Below are 18,752 nucleotides of genomic sequence, written 5' to 3' on the forward strand. Positions count from 1 at the left end.
TTCGCTGTCTGGTGCGAAACACATAGGCTTTTTTCAAGCGTATAAATACGATTTGTTGGTGCCGTTTCAGCCAAGCGGCAAATATCATAGCTTTGATCTGTATTGGGTAGGTTGGGTTACGGATGATAAAGGCGGAGTTATTCGTAATGGGTGGCTCGCGATTGGTCGGGTGGCTGAAGGGGGACAGAGAGAGGCGCCGCGGCGTGGGTCGAAGACTGTCAGGCTCGCCATTGTGAGTTCGGCCGGCGCGGCGCGCGTGTCTCGGGTGCAGTGACGTGGACTGTATGGACAAAATGTTGGAATTTTACACAAATATGAACGCGGGATTGATGCAGGACGGGATGCAGCCGCCGCTCTCGTGCTCAGGCAGGACAGGTCAGTACCGACATCTCATTTCTTCTCAATCTCAGCTTAGCTGCAACCTACTAAGTAATAACAATTTATGTGCGATAATTGTATGTCTTTTCATAACTTTGTACAATTTTATTTTGATGTGACTATGTTGTCTGTTGTATTTGATTGCTGGTAAAAAAATATAAACGAAATTTTGTTGCACTTGTATGGAGATTCCTAGGTAATTATTCCTATCCAAGTATTGCACATCCAAAACCTATATACTTAATACAAATAAGTATGACTGTGTAGCACAAAACTATTTCAATTTTAATCAATGTGACATAAGGGTGTCTTATATTGGGCATTAGCGTTTCGAGTACTGGTACGTTTACCTTACTTAAGTAAACAATCCATACTAATATTCTAAAAGTGTGGGTGTCTGTTTGTTTGTCCGTCTTTCACGGCCAAACGGAGCGACGAATTGACGTGATTTTTTAAATGGAGACAATTGAAGGGATGGAGAGTGACATAGGCTACTTTTTGTCTCTTTTTAACGCGAGCGAAGCCGCGAGCAAAAGCTAGTATGTTATGAATCAAATATGTCATAAGTACGAGTAAGTAGTACCTAGCTGTATTCTACTTATAGTCTTTTCATCCGTAATATTTTTGTTTTTATTTACTACGATATAGCCCTTTTGTCAAAATTGGTAGTTTCAAGTCGATTACTTATTAACTTCAGTAACCTTACCACGAGTCGCTGACAGTATCAACACTGACTTAAACTCTTTATATTTGTAGCTAGTATTGGCATATTATAGCGAGAGGTATGAAGTTACAAATTGCATAAACACAAGCCTTCTTGAGCTTACCGTGGGGCTCAGTCAATCTGTGTAATAATGTCCTATAATATTAATTTATTTATTTATAATTCTCGATTGAAGGCATCTTCTATGCGCAAAGCTCGTAGTTTGCGCGTAGAGCCTCTACGCGTGCCGTCGCTTGGACGGCGCGTAGCATATCGTAGCTTTGCACGACTATTTACGTAACTACTTAGTTAGTTTTCTTTCCAATGTTATCTCATTGAGAATTCTTACATCATTTCTCTTCTATTTACTTACCTTAAATATGCGCTCCAATTGGAAGTTTTCAAATACACCAAAACTGCGTTAAATACTGCGTGTGTCACTGCGTTAACAAAAATTAACTCGTTGTCAGTTTTGTGACAACAATTAAGCATAAAATCTGTGTGAAAATTTACTTTTTAACCGACTTCAAAAAAGGAGGAGGTTCACAATTCGACAGAATTTTTTTTTTTATGTTCTGGATGTAGATTATTGCTTAAAGTTTATGTAATTAACACTAAAACAATTTTTTAATTGAAATTTCATGCTTTTAACTATCGTCACAAACCTGACAGCGAGTTATTTTTTGTAAGCGACTTACACTAGTTTTGGGTCCCAAATTCCGAAAATGCCCGAGTAATTTTATTTTATTTACTATTTTTACATGACTTGGAATTAATTTGTCAGTAATGTAGGGAACGTTAGGCCTAGATTATTTATATATCTTTCTGTAAAACTTATTTGTAAATGGCTGTCTGTTTTCTAAATAAACTAAAAAAAATATTAATTAGCTCTAGATACAATATGGATCGGATATTGCATATTATAAGTAGATATTGCATTTCTGAGTTTACAACAGGGAAAAAATGTTATGCCATAAAAGCATTTTGTACAGGAAATACGGAGTAGTTAATTTTTTTGATGTTATGTTATTAACTCTGAAAGTAACTGAAATGCAGAAAAGTTTATTCATTTTACCAAAGACGTATATAACTCCGTATGGACAGATAAAGTCTAAGAAAAAAACGTACCTCAGTACCATACAGAAAAGGGTACGGTGGCCTAGATGGCATTACACCTTTGGGGTACGCTCAGCTAGATGGAGCTAGTATTAATATTTGACATTTTAACACATATTAAGCTAATATGGGCAAAATTGACAAAACTGAGGTTCAAAAGTTTTAAGCCTCTGTCAAGAGATGGCAGTCCATGCACTGTGATTATACATTTTACTTCGACAGTAACTCTCTATAATACTCGATTCTCTTTGATTTTACTCTTGCAATGTGATCAAGAATACACATACTTATACACATGTCATACATACAACACGCCTCTATTATATTTATGGGAATAAAGAGGTAGGCAGAGCACATTAAACTAGTGAAGTTGCAAGTTGTGATCAGGAATACTTAGCTGAGAAACTGTTTTAGACTAGGTACTAGGAAAAGTGTTTGATAAATTAAATAATATCTCTTTTTTTCAGAAATAAATTTCCATATTCTATTTGTATCTTATTGCTATTCTTAACCTATGTCAGTGACAATATTATATTTTATACATGATGTTTAATTTTATCATTGTTACAATGTTTTAATTTATTTACGACATTATAAATGGGGTGATTTAAATTAGTTAACTTATTATTATTGACAATACTCTTAGGGCCACTTGCACCAACGACAATGGACATGGAATTTGACAAATGACAGCCCACTACCCCTGAGTCAAGTGGTTGGTGCAAGTGGGCCTTAGTTTTCCACAGTCATGACAACTTAACAAGTGTCAAATATTATGTCAACAAACGAACTTACCGTTAAAAAATCGTAACTCACTGAAGTTATTTTTGGTTCCTTCATAATCAAAACCATAACAGTTGCTGTCATAACAGTTAAGGAGGTGTCAATGTTATTGATTAAAATGTTAATATACCCATATTTAATATTGCCTGTGTGGTGACGGGTTAAGAATTTCACCACCCCCTTTCTTCCCGTGGGTGTCGTAGAAGGCGACTATGGGATATGGGTTAAATTATGGGTTAAATTGTGGCGTAGGCGAGAGGCTGGCAACCTGTCACTGCAATGTCACAGTTTCGTTTTCTTTCAACCCCTTATTTGCCAAGAGTGGCACTGAAGCTTTAGTAGTTTCATGTGTTCTGCCTACCCCTTTATGGGATACAGGCGTGATTGTATGTATGTATGTATGTATTTTTCAATTATCGAAAAGCATAACAACATTAACAACAAGTGATTATTTTAAATATGATTTCGAACTAATGAATCATTCTGTATATCTCGGGCGCGTAATTTTATTGTTTTCTGGCTCATGATGACGGACAATGACTCTGCGCGAGCCGTACCGCAAAGTTATAAGCGTGCAATAGAGATAGGAACAGACGGTTCAATGTACGACATTCATCGTGGTAACCTTATCATACCGAATTTTTTATTTTAACGCGAGCGAAGCCGCGGGCAAAAGCTAGTTTATAATAAATGGATTATTAATACAAGTATTATAATTGAAAAAAAAAAACCCGGCCAAGTGCGAGTACCACTTTCAATAGGTAGTTAAAATAATATTACTTTACATTTTTATATTAAAGGAAAAAATGGAAAAATTTACGCCTCCGGCGGGACTTGAACCCGCATCATTTGCAATCCGTGCAAGGCTCTTAACCAATTGAGCTACGGAAGCCACGCCGGACATCGCAAATCTTTCCATGCCTTTCCTTATGTACACACGTCTTGGGGTAACGTCTAGCGCCATCTACCGACAGACTATTACATCTTGTAACGGCACTGGAGTCTCAAGTTATATTGAGAATTCACCAGTAACAATGTGCTAACCCATACTAAATTTATTTTTAACAAGCAGAAACGTCTGCTAACGATTCTAAACATTTTTATATTAAAGGAAAAAATGGAAAAATTTACGCCTCCGGCGGGACTTGAACCCGCATCATTTGCAATCCGTGCAAGGCTCTTAACCAATTGAGCTACGGAAGCCAACAATTTAGAAGCGTGTTGTGAATGTAGATCATAAAATACTATTTTCAGGGATTCACAAAATATTTTGTAGGAGGTTTGGAGTTAAAACCTGACTACGGTAACCGATATAAGGTGTGGGAGGAATACATACCTTCGCCTGGTAAAGGGTTAAGGGCCCTGCTGATTATGTATAAAAATGAAAAGAATCAACCTTTATAGCAGAATGGATTTACCCGAGTTAGAAGTCAAGCGACACATTTTTAGTTTACACCCTTTCTTTCTTGCCATTTTCTGTAATTAATATTATTAAATTAGAAAAAATAATTCTTTCAATTTGTAAGTTGTTTCAGTGAGGTTAACAATGTTAATAACTATTCCAAATTTCATATCGATATATGTATAATACATATAAACATAAGTAGTTCTCCAGATACCTATTTAGTAATGTGACAGACAGACAGACAGACAGAGCGGCACCATAAGGGTTCCTTTTGTACCTTTTTGGTACGGAACCCTAAAAAGTATGAGCAGCACTGCCATCACTAATATTGACGTGAAGGCGATTCCTTATCAGATTTATGCATTGATTTTTTCAAATGTTTTTATGTTTTTACAGCCGTAAGTATTATAACCTATTATCAATACTTTAGACTTCTAGTTACCGATTAAGTATTAGCAGGCCTACGTCATTCACTCGCGGTCGCGCGTTAAGCTAGGAACATACTACGCGGACGTCCGTCGTAAAACGACCGCGACCGCGACCTATCAGTGTGCACGGAACAAAACATCCAGAGAGCCAGATTTCGATCGGACGTCCGTGCGCTCAAGGCCACGTCCGCGTCCGTCGACCGATAGTTTGCACGGTTATGTGTATTTCCATTGTCCAGATTCCCGTCCGCGGTCGATTTACGACGGACGTCCGCGTAGTGTGTTCCTTGCTTTAAGCTAGCCGTTCATTCGAATGAACAAGTGACCGAGGGGCACCACGCAGGCGGGGTATGTATTGGCATGGCACGTACCTACCATTCCTCTGTTTTACGTAGTAACTTATTAGTATTAGTTAAAATATCTGGGCAACCGAGCTTCGCTCGGTTCTGTTTCGTATCCTTGACATGTGTCGCCATCTAGTTCAAAAATGAATAGTACCTACATCGAGCGAAAGAATTCTCAGCCTTAACAACACAACTACTCCACACGAGATGGCGCGCATTTCGCCACAAAAACTCAAATAGTGTATTTTCTATTCGTTTTAGCCTTGACCTGTGTCGCCATCTAGTGTTTGCAATAAATAGTACTTACATCGACCGAAAGAATTCTGTCTTAACAGTACAAGTACTGCACACGAGATGGCGCGCGAAGAAAAACGCATGAAAACTCGAAAATTCGCGTTTTCCGGGACCTAAGGATAAGTTAGACCGATTTTTCACCCCAAAAACCCCCATAACAAATTTCTGCGAAATCGTTAGAGCGGTTTCCGAGATCGTCAGTGTAAAAATATATATATAAATAAATAAATAAATAAATAAATATACAAGAATTGCTCGTTTAAAAGTATAAGATAAATAAATAAATAAATAAATATACAAGAATTGCTCGTTTAAAAGTATAAGATAAAGCGTAGGTATTTGTAGTTTTGCGGGCAAGTGAAGGATCTGTTACGTTAGTAACTTATTATATATCTGTGGTATTAGTTTGCACACAAACTATGTAATTAACATTTCTTGTCTGCTTTGTTAATTACGTCGATTCTAGGAAATAGGCTGTTTAATTTCATTTAGCATGAAATTTTGCTACCTTTCATTAAGCGATATTGAATCCCGATCAAAAACGGACATAAATAAGAGGGTCAGTCAAAAAGTTGATAGAAATACCTGTAGCCAATAACTAAAGTAAATATGTATATTTTATTTTATATTTCTTGCATACATTTTGTGTTGTGCAAATTTTATCAAATATGACAAAATATTGTTTAATAAACAAAAATCCTCGACAATACTCGTTAAATTTATTTCTGATTTTCTGCACGCTTATATCGGTATGTGCTTCGTTATAATGAATCTTATGATTATAAAAAAAATATAAATTATAAAATGGCTTCTCTCGACTGAACGTTTGAAGGTCGTGATGGTATCTATATAACACGCCTTACACTCTAGAACCCACTTCATGTGGATACCTAATACTCTAGGTTGGTATGAGGTACTTATGTTACATATGTCTAGTAATCTTCTACGAGTCTTCGTAACTGTGAGACTTGTGAGAGTATAAAAAGTTCGGACTGTTCGGAGGAATAAAATTTTAATAAAGAAATAGATTCATTTTTTAATTATTTCTACTGCTTATCATATTTATCAAAAATTAAATCAATTCTTAAAAATCTTACATAGCTATAAAAAAATTGATACTTTCGGAAATGGCCTTGAAACACTAATTGAGCTAAAGAAAATATGCAAAAAAAATTGCCGTCGGGCCGAACTAGCTAATATGCAGGCACGAACTCTACATTATCCCAAAGTTCATTCTTGTTAATATTAGGAAGGTCTGGCGGCTAAAGGCTCTTGACTGAGTCTATCTCAACCACAGTTACTAATAATTACATGAAATCTATAAACCATGCGTTATATGGTTGTACTAAATTTAGGAACGCGGATAATTAAATAGTACCCACTTAAACATATTCCGTTTCAGATAAAGTTAATTTCAATTAAATTCAAAATATTATTTATTAAAATAGGCCTTGCTTATCGTAAGCACTTTTAAACCGTCTACAATGTACAATTACGAGTATCATCTTATTCTAAATATCAGAGCTATCCATTGGTGCAATGAGCAATATTGTTAACTACATTGAATCAATGAACTACTGTAAATCTTAATGATAATCATTTCACAATAAGATCGTCAAACTGTATAATTAAATAAGATTGAAGGAGAACTGATTATTTATATTTTTATAATAAAGCACAATTTAAAATATGTATAAAGTCCAAGTTTTCCGATAGAAGTCATGCGCGGATCTAGGGGGGGGGGTCATGGGGGTCATGACCCCCTACCCCCCTGGAGCCTAGGTTGGCCATACAAATAAACCATGTGACCCCCCCCCCCCCCCCCCCCCCCCCTCTGGGCACGAAGGTGGCTCCGCGCTTGATAGAACTTTTTTTTATTAATTGAGTACGTACTTATAGTAAATTGTATAGTAGAGTGGAAGGGATTGCCCGAGATACACACAACATTTATAATCCATCATTAGTCATCACAAATGCAACAGACATAATAAAAGATAAACAAATTAATTAAGGTAGGTACTTATTTGAAATTGCATAACTCCCCCGGAAGAAACATTTTTCTTCTTTCTGCCGCTACGCCAGCATGCAATTGCACACTTACTGAGCGAGTGTGATCAAATAGTTATGTATTTTCTTTACAAATGGGTAAAATTGTTGTTTAACCGCACGTGTCAATATGAATACCAAAAAAAAAACGAAGGTTCCCGAGTGGTTCGAGAAGTGGAATCTTGAGCGTTGTGAGGGTTTCAAGGCACGAAGGTTAAACAAACTGCTACCGAGCACCATTTATAGCTAAAACTGACTTCCGTCTTTAGACATCAAGTTAAAATTTGTATGAAATTAGTAATTACTTTGCACTCTTGTGTACAAACTTAAATTTTTCAAAAGAGAGCCTTTACCAGTTGGTGAGGTGAAAATGTTTTTTTCATAATTTTCATAAACATATTTTGTTTTATGAAGGTAAGTATAACCTCAAGACCGGGATACATGGCGTACTAGAAGAGAGGCCTATGCTCTGCAGTGGGCGATAAAGGGCTGACATGATGATGATGATGATGAAGTATGATGAACTTCATGTAAATACCTAAAGCACAGTAAAACCATTTCTGTAGAGCTGTTTTAGTACTTTGCTGTGACCCCTTATCCTATTGTAATAATATAACATAATAAACAATATTGTGTTCACTTTAAGACCAAATTAAATTATTTCATAGGAAATACATATTTTAATTTCGTGAAATTTTTTTTTTTTTTTAGTAGACACACTACTATTAGAGTGAATATGGTGGGAACACTACTAGAGTGAATATGGTGGCGCCATCTCTCTTCGCTAACTCGTAATCACATGGTTTGATTCAGTTAGGAGGTCGAACTAGTTTCGGTTCTACCTCAGAGATGGCACACAGGTCAAGGCTTCGGAATTGTGTCATATTTGAAAATTTCGACCCTTGCCGCCGTGACCGGTTGGCCGAGTGGTTTGAGGCATCCGTGGCTATAACGGAGTACGCTGGTTCGAATCCAGCATCGGACACTTGGAGGCCTTGGTCATTTTTTCTTTGTATATGACATTTATTTCAGTTTACAATATTGTATTGTAACAGAGTTAGGTTGTAATGATCATTGTAGGTACATTTTCATTAAAAGCTAGTGGTGTATTTGCCGATACTGTACTATTAACCATTTTATTTAGTTTTGTTTGTAACTAAAACAAAAATCTGATTGAACTTTACAATGAATAGAGTTTTCGTAAAATGTTTAAAGTCCGAGGTCAACAACGCACGGTGCCATTCATTAATTTCATTACCATCGCTCGTTGCTACGTTGTTTCGAGATCGAAGGTATTTGCTGAACAACTCCACAGAGATTTTGAACCAGAGATTAAAAAAGTTAACCTTTGGTATCTACTCGTATTGTCTGGTTCAGTGATCTAATGATATCTAAAGTATTTATACCTAGATAGTGTTTATTTATGGTTAACATTATCACACGGATATCAAAATGAACGGAAGTAAAATCTATCAGAGTAAACTAATATAAGGAGCTCCCAGATGAAATTGCGAGGAAACTATCCTGTGGATGATAATTATAGAAAGTGGTAACCTCGAAAAGGCAGCATCGCGCCGGCATTTTGTACGAGTTCGGTGCCGCGACCCGGGTGACCGGGACACGCCCCTCCCTCTGGGCGGGCCCCCCTCGCATCCCCACCATTCCAAGGAGGGCTTTGAGGCGCCTCTGCTTTATATTTTGCTTCCAACGCTATGCTATTTCTCCTTTGACTTACGTTTTTCAGAATCTGTCTTAGTTAGAATGTGCAGATCTTTTCTGTATTCATTTTGCTACCTGATTTCATTCTACTTTGTTTCTATGAACAGTGGATAAGGAATATTTAATTAATGTTGTCATTTTAATAACTGAGTACCTATTCAATAATATCTGACTGCACTCAAGACTAGATTATACCATTTTAAGAGTTCTAAAGACTCCGTTTTTCCTTACTTGTACATTATACAATACACTTTATACAGTTAGGTGCAAAAGTGTCCCAATGTACCTATCTCAATCAAATGTAAATAATTAGATGCTACTTAAAATATTTCTGAAATACTTATAGTAGTGTTGTTCATAATTTAATTATATTCCAAATATATGTAATAAGTGTAATTGAAATCAAACTTATTAAATCATTTTGGTTTGGTTTTGATTTTAATGACATCTTATTGGTACCTACCTAACATCAAGAATTTTTATTTATATCGGTGGCTAATTGCAATACTATGTTTAGGCCAATTGTATACTAAAATGTTAATCGTAGTCACATAAACCACTAGCTGGGCGGGATAGGTTCATTAGATTTCCTCAGATGTCACAAGTAGGAAAATGATAAGGTTTTACGAGGGATACCCCCATTTGCCAGAATTTTATTTGCCACCATATTCAACAATCATAATATTGTTTCTCATAACATCTTATGCCATAATCATTGTTAACTATATTAATCAAGTGCCAGAAACTTTGTTTCCCATAAAGTCAGTTAACATAATGTCATTTGTCAGAATCATCGAAATCAGTAATTACCACATTCCATACCATCATTTGTCATCCAAATTAGCGACCAGAAAATTTGCCTAAGGCCAGGAACAAAGATTTTAGTAGGTAGATATTAATACTAGTTAATATTTCGTAATATTTTTAAGAAAATCGACCATGTACTCACTTCATTATCCTCATGTTATTTGTTACAACTTTTAGTAATATGTATATAAATATAATTAACCATTAACACATTTTTAGAGTTATTTTTAGTTTTATTTGTTTTTCTGCCGACCACAAATTCAACGTTAATACCGTAACTGTAACTTATTTTAAAGTTAAATTTACTTTTCACTCGTACTTTATATGTATAGTTTCATAACAATATAAAAACATAATTATAATTTCCACTGCTTCGCAAAATCGATTTAAATCGAATAAGGAAATCGCAGCATACATGACGATATAGTTCCGTGGTGCACCACTATTCTTAAGTTCGACGTGAGTTCGACGGACAAAATAACAAATCTACCTTCACTTTGTCTCGACAGTTTGAATAGCCTATTTTTATATCGCTTGTTTTAAACGCACGCCAAGTCGGACTCGTCAAATTAAAGCCGCAATGGAAAACTAGTTTGACGGCCGTACGTCAGCTAATGTTTTGATGATAAAAATAGGAAAATCGTGTTTTTTATTTAATAAAAATATTTTAGGACAAATGGTACTTACCGATGATAGGAAACACTTTGTTTAACACTCTTGCTTTTATTGGTGGTGTTTGAACAGTTAATTATCGAATACCGACCCATTTTGTATTTTTCACTGTATGTCACTCGCGGGCAGCGGTCGGGAGCAGACTGACTTGCGCGGCGAACAATGTTGCTCGCTATTTAACTTTTCCGCACGCGAAGTAGATACACTTTTTCCTTCTATCTTGATTTAGTTCTGTGACCAGAAAAGTCAATTTCCATAATGTGATTTGGCAGAATCATCAATATGAATCATAAATGCGTAATTATTACAGAGACGACACTACTAGAAGCACTAGAGAATAAATCAGAATGTAGGTTAGGTTAGGTTAGAACTGTGACCCCTGGAAAATGAAACTGCTATCAGAAAGTAGGTTAGGTTAGGTTAGAACTGTGACCCCTGGAAAATGAAACTGCTATCAGAAAGTAGGTTAGGTTAGGTTAGAACTGTGACCCCCTGGAAAATGAAACTGCTTGAAAAGTAGGTTAGGTTAGAACTGTGACCCCCTGGAAAATGAAACTGCTATCAGAAAGTAGGTTAGGTTAGGTTAGAACTGTGACCCCTTGGAAAATGAAACTGCTTGAAAAGTAGGTTAGGTTAGGTTAGAACTGTGACCCCCTGGAAAATGAAACTGCTATCAGAAAGTAGGTTAGGTAATAATATGGGCAACAATTAATATGGCAATAATTGCTTATGGCGTTTGAATATTATATTAAACCATATTATTGCACTTATGGCTAACAAATATTATGGCATTGTATGATTGTGGAAGGTAATGTTCGGATAAACAACCAGTATGTCATACAATTTTTATGGTAAACAAATCATTCGGGCAAATGAAATTCAGGCAAGTTAGATTCGGGCATCTGAATATTATGTTAAATGACTGTCGGGCAAACAATAGACAACCGTTTTACGATATGCCTATAATTTTTAAGGTAACAGTAGGTATGTAACTGAATGAAACAAGTATTACTAGATCATCCCCGAAATCTTGAAAATTTAAAAACATTTTTTACTAGGTACCTACACCAATTGTTCGAAAACGGTTGAGACATTTGAGCATTTGACTCATACAACTTTTAACTTGATGTCCTTGTAAAATATTGATGATGTTGATGAATGATGATAGAAGTGACCTTTAAATTATGATTTTCAATCATAAATGTAGGTACCTATAATAAACTACTAAATGGATTCCATTTAGTTTGATGTTCTACAGTTAGTATTTTCTTCGTGATGAGGAAGTGAAAAAATTGTGTTTCACGCGGCGGCAAGATTTGTTTAACCTTAGTTGCCTTGAAACACTGGCATCGCTAAAAATTCTACTTTTAGACTCACTCGCTACGCTCTTGGTTCTATGTATATTAGAATCTTTCGCTTGCTCTGGTAGGTATATATTGGCACATGCGGTTAAACAACAACTTTGCCCCCTTGTAAAACAAATTATAACCAAATTTCCGTGATTTAGAATGTGAGTGATCTATAAATTAACAGGTTTGAATAAATCCTTCTCTTACTGTCTATCTACATACTGTAAATAGACAAAAACATGGCTTTAGTTTTTAATAAAAAATATTTGTTTCAAATTATCAACAGATGGGTAATAAAATCGGTAGTACCTATTGAAAACAGTAGGTCACGAGTAAGACCGTTTTCACATTATCCGATCCGATATCGGATGTCGGAAGGATTTCAATAGAAACAATCCAAGATGGCGCCTGTAATGTATGGGATATCGGTCCGACATCCGATATCGGATCGGATAATGTGAAAACGCACTAAGATTTTAAATTTGGAACAGCTGTCAAATTCAACTGAGTGTGCTATTCTAGTATCTATAGACAGTAAAACAGATATCGATACCAAATCCCAATTCAGTATTTTTTTTACTATAAATTGCACGACGTTTTGATCTCGAGTGACACAAAAATAGGGACTTTGTTTGTTTGCCAGATATTCGAAACGCCGCCATTGTCATTTTCCTATAGTTTCTGAACCCTGAACTTGGAGCTCTTATGATATTTGGGTAGTTAAAGTAGTGTAACATGCAACTATACATAATTAGGCATTACAACACTCGTGTGTTGCTGTTATGAAACTCGCCGTAGGCTCGTTTCCTAAACCCACAATTGTGTTTTAATGCCTTTCATTATGCGCAGTCGCATAAAGTACCTACTAATAATGAAAACATTATGAAATGATGTTCAACAATATGAGTTCTCAAAATGACCGACATTATTATTGAATCGAATATTAACTGTTGTGTCAAATGAGATAAATTTTATATTAATAAGTAAAGGCCGGCAAAAAAAGGTATCTTACCCCATCACAAAGAAAAATATTAGGTAGTTCGTTTTGGATGTGCAATTACATGCGAGTATGATTTATTTCATAAATGATCGTTATGTTACATTTTACATATTTAGATCCTACACATAATGCTGCTTTGGCGAATTATAGCAATTTTTTTTTGTGTAAACTTAATGAATGCTTGTTATGTATAATATTGGTGCTTACAAATTTACATCACGTGTTATAGTAAACTTTACCTCTAGCATTTTCCACCTTCAAGAAGCTATTAACTTAGGCTTTCTTTCCTCAGAACTCAGCGCAAGTATCAAACGAGAGAAAATAGTGGAAATCTGCGAGGGATGCGGTCAGAAGATACAAGACAGATACCTAATGCGGGTCGGCGAACTGTCGTGGCACGAGCACTGCCTTAGCTGCTGCGTGTGCGGCTGCCCGCTCGCGCACACCTGCTTCACGCGCAACGCCAAGCTCTACTGTAAACCCGACTACGACAGGTACAAAAACATCTATTTTAAATTTCACGATTATTACTCATAATTATTTTTAATTCGGGACTTAATCGCGTATGACTACATATTAAACTGACCTCCAATGTTTCAGGGACGGCGTTGTCCCCGTAGTCTCGGAGAAGACTGGCTTGAAATGACATCAACATCCTTCTGACAGCTGCGCGAGTTTTTCGAACTACCCGCACTTGTAGTCATACGCGATTAAGTCCCGATTTACAAATAATTATATGTATTAAATGTTATTACCATCATTAATATAGATGCACCTAAGTTCTTTATCATTAAGTATCTTAGGCATTATTGCGAAGTGCACGCGAATTGCAATGCTATGCGAACCATATGCGACTGTTTCTTGCAAATTTATATATTTTTTTGTCACCATTAGGTAATAATATGTATTTCTAACGGATTTTCATTAGTGTTATTTCATATTTGTCCTTTAGGTTGTTTGGAGTTAAATGCACGAGATGCGGTGATCGCCTCCTTCCCCAAGAAATGGTCATGCGAGCTCAACAGTATGTTTTCCACATTCAGTGCTTCGTGTGTGTCATGTGCTGCCAACCCCTTCAAAAAGGCGAACAATATGTGATAAGGGCTGGCCAGATATTCTGTCGACAAGACTTTGAAAAAGAAATGTATTTGATGCAGCACGCAGAAGATGACATGATTATAGACGACTCGGAGCGTCCGCGAGACGGACGCCGAGGACCGAAGCGCCCTCGCACTATTCTAACATCAGCCCAAAGAAGGCAGTTCAAAGCTTCATTCGAAGTCAGTCCCAAACCGTGCCGGAAAGTCAGAGAAGCACTCGCAAAAGACACTGGCTTGAGCGTGCGAGTAGTACAAGTATGGTTTCAAAACCAGAGAGCTAAAATGAAAAAAATCCAAAGAAAAGCTAAACAAGAGGGAGATAAAAATAACGACAAAGATAAAGATAAGGACGAGAAAAGTATCAAGCAGGAATCTCCGTCGAGCGAGCATGGCAACTACTTAGGGCTTGACGGATCGTATTCAGCGTCTAGTCAACCCCTTAATCCGAATCTACCGTACTCTCCCGATGGTAAGTCAAGAAAAAAGACCCGCGGGTCGACGGTCAACCAAATCAGTACTTATATTTCTGTGGAAGTCACGTTAAATTTAAAACACAATCCCAATAATAAAATACAGCAAAAAATTGATTTCAGCGGCCCGTTTCTCAAAAGGTACAAGCCTTGTATTAAAAGTGTGTTTCCATGGAAACCCATACGATTTGACAGTTCGCGCGTATCACAAGGCTTGTACCTTTCGAGAAACGGGCCCCAGGTATACGTTACAAGCCGTCCCTTCTATAGATACTTCTAGTACTTAAATCATTGTGTCAATAAAGGTTAGATTTGAAAAATCTACTGGGCGACGGGTATTGTTACTAATAGTTACCTACTGTACCCAGAATTCGCAAGTTAATTTAACAGCAAACGAAGGCCCCATAACACCCTAACTTTGAACCAATTTCATTTGTTCCAATGACCTATAGAATTCTTTTGTGTGTTGCAGACTATCCAGCACATTCCGGAGACAGCTTTTGCAGTTCAGACATTTCCCTAGACGGTAGCAATTTCGATCAACTCGATGAAGGTGCATCAGACACCATGAGTTTACAGAATTTAGAAGTACAACATCACTCTCACCAGCACGGCGGGCACACCGCTCACGAGCCCCTGAACTTAGGCACAGGCGCGGTGGTGAATCCTATAGACAAGTTATACCTTATGCAGAATTCGTACTTTAGTACTGATCACTGATTCGGGAGAGGAGGCGCGGCCCGACGGCACCGCCGGCGGCTCCGAGGACCGTCCGCGTCGGCCACGGCGCCCAACACGCAACCCCAAAGTATCATCAATGCAACATCCCATTCTCTATGGAATTCGCTCATGGACTTGAATAACTATTACTCGGATAAATATTTTACTGCATAGGTTAGCATCATGCCTATTTTGAAACTAATCTAATAAATCTCTCCGAGCCAAAGTTATCAAACAAGAAAATGCTGATCAGTAAATGCGGTGCACTTGTAACATCTGTATATTTGTATAAAATGTTCGTACTTACCAGATGTAAAAAAAGATACTAACATTACACATATATGCCTACTTACTTTCCAAAAATTTCGTGAGTATTGTAGATAATAAGTTTTCAGTGCCGAATTAGTTACCAACTCATTCAGTGTTAAAATATATGTTTACATCATATGATTATTTCTAAGAAAAAACCTTATTAGTAATAGGTATAGGCGCCAAAATGTATTAATAAAAATTTAAAACATAGAACGAGTAAAAGTGTATATATTGTACATAGGTATTAAACCAGGAGTAGATATTAGTAAGATATATATGTAATGTATGTCGCAGTCTATCTACGGTAATTGTATTAATTATTATGCCTACTACATTGTATGCAATAGGCATCTACGAAGGTATATCAGTAAAACAGGTACCTGCCGTGCATAAAAAAGTGTGTAAAACAGGTACTTGTTTTAATGCTGATTACTAAAGAGAAATTCGAGATGCCTATAACTACAGGCCATATTACATAACATATATAATTGTATCAATTGTATATACTTAATTGTGTAATACCTACTAATTCGATTTTATGAGATTTATTTTATGGTTTAACATTATACCTACCTAATTAAAATGAAAATGCTATGGATGCTAGATGTTAGGAAAATCGTAGTCACCAAAAATTAATCAGAATGTAGTGTAAGTAGATACCAAAGTAATATACTCTATTTAGATACATCTACTAATACCAGGGTGCGTAGCCAATGTGCTAATAGCTCACACTAAGTAGCGAACGAGACGCCACTGTCAATATCTTCCAACCTGAAAGAATTACAGAGACAGAAAGCGTTTTGCTCTCGTAGTGCAACCAATCGTCACCTTGGCTAGGCCGGCATATAATTTCGCATGATTTTTGGGCTGACATTTTCATGAGCTTTTCACGTGTCACCGTTTAGTAGTTTAAAGGTTTAATAAATTAAATACATAGCATGCGTCCAATAGACTAAATAGGAAATATATAAATAATGCTACGTGCGTCGGCTTGATGCAGTTGTTTTACCTCAAGAACATTACATACCTACTAATTGGTTTAATATCGAAAAACTTAAGGACCTTATAAGTTGATTTCCTCAATGACAAAAAGCCTTAATGAAAACAGAACGTTTCTTTACATTTAGAATTTATAGGGCTAGCATAGCACGTCAATTAAATGGCGTTTTTTTCTAATTCTATTAATGACATAAGGACGAGTAGTCTATGTCATATTCGACATATTCTCTCAACAATCATGTGCTAGCCCTGCTCATAGCAACAAATGTAACGTGCACAGAACTGACGGGACATATGAAAGTCATTTTTTCCTCAGGTTGAAACGGAGACCTCTGCTTCAGTCAAAAATTTCATGAACTTTGTTTGCTCACGTGCCTATATAATAAAAATCAATTTCGTTCTTCTACCTGTCTAAAACTAAATAAGTTTCACTCATGGGGAGATACGATAAAAGTTTTTTTTTTTAAATTAATATGAATGCTTTCAAACTATAACTAATTGTTTACAAGCCAATTATTAGGTATGTTAATTGTTAATTCAGAACAATCAGCTGGTTGATTGTCTAGGAATGTCATCTTTGAGTAGGTATACTATATTAATAATATTTATTTATTGTTTAAGAGTTAAGACCGAAGAAATATTCTAGTCAACAGGTTGGTTTTCAATCTCTTTGTATAATAGATTTGCCACAGTACGATAACTTCTAGTTTGCTAACCAGAACTTCTCGATTAAACGGGTACCTAAATTAAAATCACCAGCACCACTATTAAGGCTCATTTAAACGGCGGCGTGCGAACTTCCGTGCGATTGCAGTAAGGGTGTGCGCCCACGGGCAACAAAGTTGCTCGGCGACTTACGTATTTGTATGAAAAGTTGCGTCGCTTCGTGTGCGCACTTTCATACTAGCCCATAGACCGATGATGTGAGCGACAAAAAAGTCGCCGCCAAAAGTTGCCCGTGTACGCGCTCTCTAACATTGCAAACCGTTGAGGTAAATTTCAGAACACCAATCAAATACCACAATGTAATAATACTGGTAACCGAGTTCTGACACCGTGTAAATAGGCCTTTAATAATTATTTTATTCGATCCCTGCTGACAAATAACGACGAGGTTCTGAATATCAAAATAGATGTACTAGGTATCTGATCTAAACATATTGTAACTGAGATCTAATTTATATACATAGAGACTTGTACAATAATTTTACTTGTACCTTTATTAGACACATGCGGTAATTTTATAAATGGATGTAAATTAAAATATAAATATACGCCATTGTTTTATTGTACTGTTGAAGTTATGGAGCACGAGTGGTCCGGCTACGACTTACAACAACCATAAATAAATGTAGGTAGCTATAGTAGGTCTACACCAGGGGTCGGCTTTAAGTCCGTATTTGTTCCTCCTGGTTATGGATGCTGACATCGGACATACAGGAGGAAGCACCCTGGTGTATGGTGTTTGCCGATGACATTGTTCTCGTTGGGAAAATGAACTTGAGGTCCAAAACAGGCTGGGAAAATGGCAAGAAAGGCTGGAAAGTGTGAGACTGAAAATCAGCAGAACCAAAACTGAACAGATGTTCTGCGATTTCGGTGGTCTATCTAGTTTTTCCCCTATTGCCTTAGATGGTGCATACCTACCAGTCTGCTCCGACTTCCGGTACCTTGGGTCACTATTCCAAAATGACGGAAGCATCGACCGTGACGTGAAAAATACGGGATGGATGAAATGGCGACAGGTCTCAGGGACAACATGCGATCGACGGATGCCCCTTAAACTTAAGGGGAAAATCTACAAGACGATTGTGAGGCCTGTTGTATTGTATGGATCTGAATGCTGGGGCGACAAAGGTGGAGGATGAAAGGAGAGTGCACGTAGAGGAAATGAGAATGTTCAGATGGATGTGTGGAGTGACCAGAATGGATCGGATCAGGAATGAGTATATTATGGGAAGTTTGAAAGTTGTGCAACGGAAAAGATGAGGAGTGGCAGGTTGGCGTGGTACGGTCATGTAATGAGGAGGGATGAGTGTAATATAGGCAAAAGAATGTTGGAGATGAATGTTGATGGATGGAGAGGGAAGGGTAAACCCAAACAACG

General features: G+C 36.9%; 1 protein-coding gene across 1 annotated transcript; it reads left to right on the forward strand.

The window, feature by feature from the left end:
- Positions 1 to 252: 252 nt before the first annotated feature.
- Positions 253 to 17,890, forward strand: LOC125241318 (LIM homeobox transcription factor 1-beta). Its single transcript, XM_048149731.1, has 4 exons — positions 253 to 375; positions 13,337 to 13,538; positions 13,997 to 14,613; positions 15,087 to 17,890. Exons 1-4 carry the CDS (start codon positions 285 to 287, stop codon positions 15,332 to 15,334), a joined length of 1,158 nt encoding a protein of 385 aa, XP_048005688.1. The 5' UTR covers positions 253 to 284; the 3' UTR covers positions 15,335 to 17,890.
- Positions 17,891 to 18,752: the final 862 nt, after the last annotated feature.

This window comes from Leguminivora glycinivorella, chromosome Z (genome assembly GCF_023078275.1).
Source record: "Leguminivora glycinivorella isolate SPB_JAAS2020 chromosome Z, LegGlyc_1.1, whole genome shotgun sequence".
NCBI lineage: Eukaryota > Metazoa > Arthropoda > Insecta > Lepidoptera > Tortricidae > Leguminivora > Leguminivora glycinivorella.

Excerpts from the sequence above, each read along its gene's own strand:
- LOC125241318 (XM_048149731.1), top strand. The coding sequence starts at position 285 with ATGGACAAAATGTTGGAATTTTACACAAATATGAACGCGGGATTGATG. Across the intron at positions 376-13,336 it reads CTCGTGCTCAGGCAGGACAG|AACTCAGCGCAAGTATCAAA; the intron begins GTCAGTACCGAC and ends TTCTTTCCTCAG. Across the intron at positions 13,539-13,996 it reads TGTAAACCCGACTACGACAG|GTTGTTTGGAGTTAAATGCA; the intron begins GTACAAAAACAT and ends TTTGTCCTTTAG.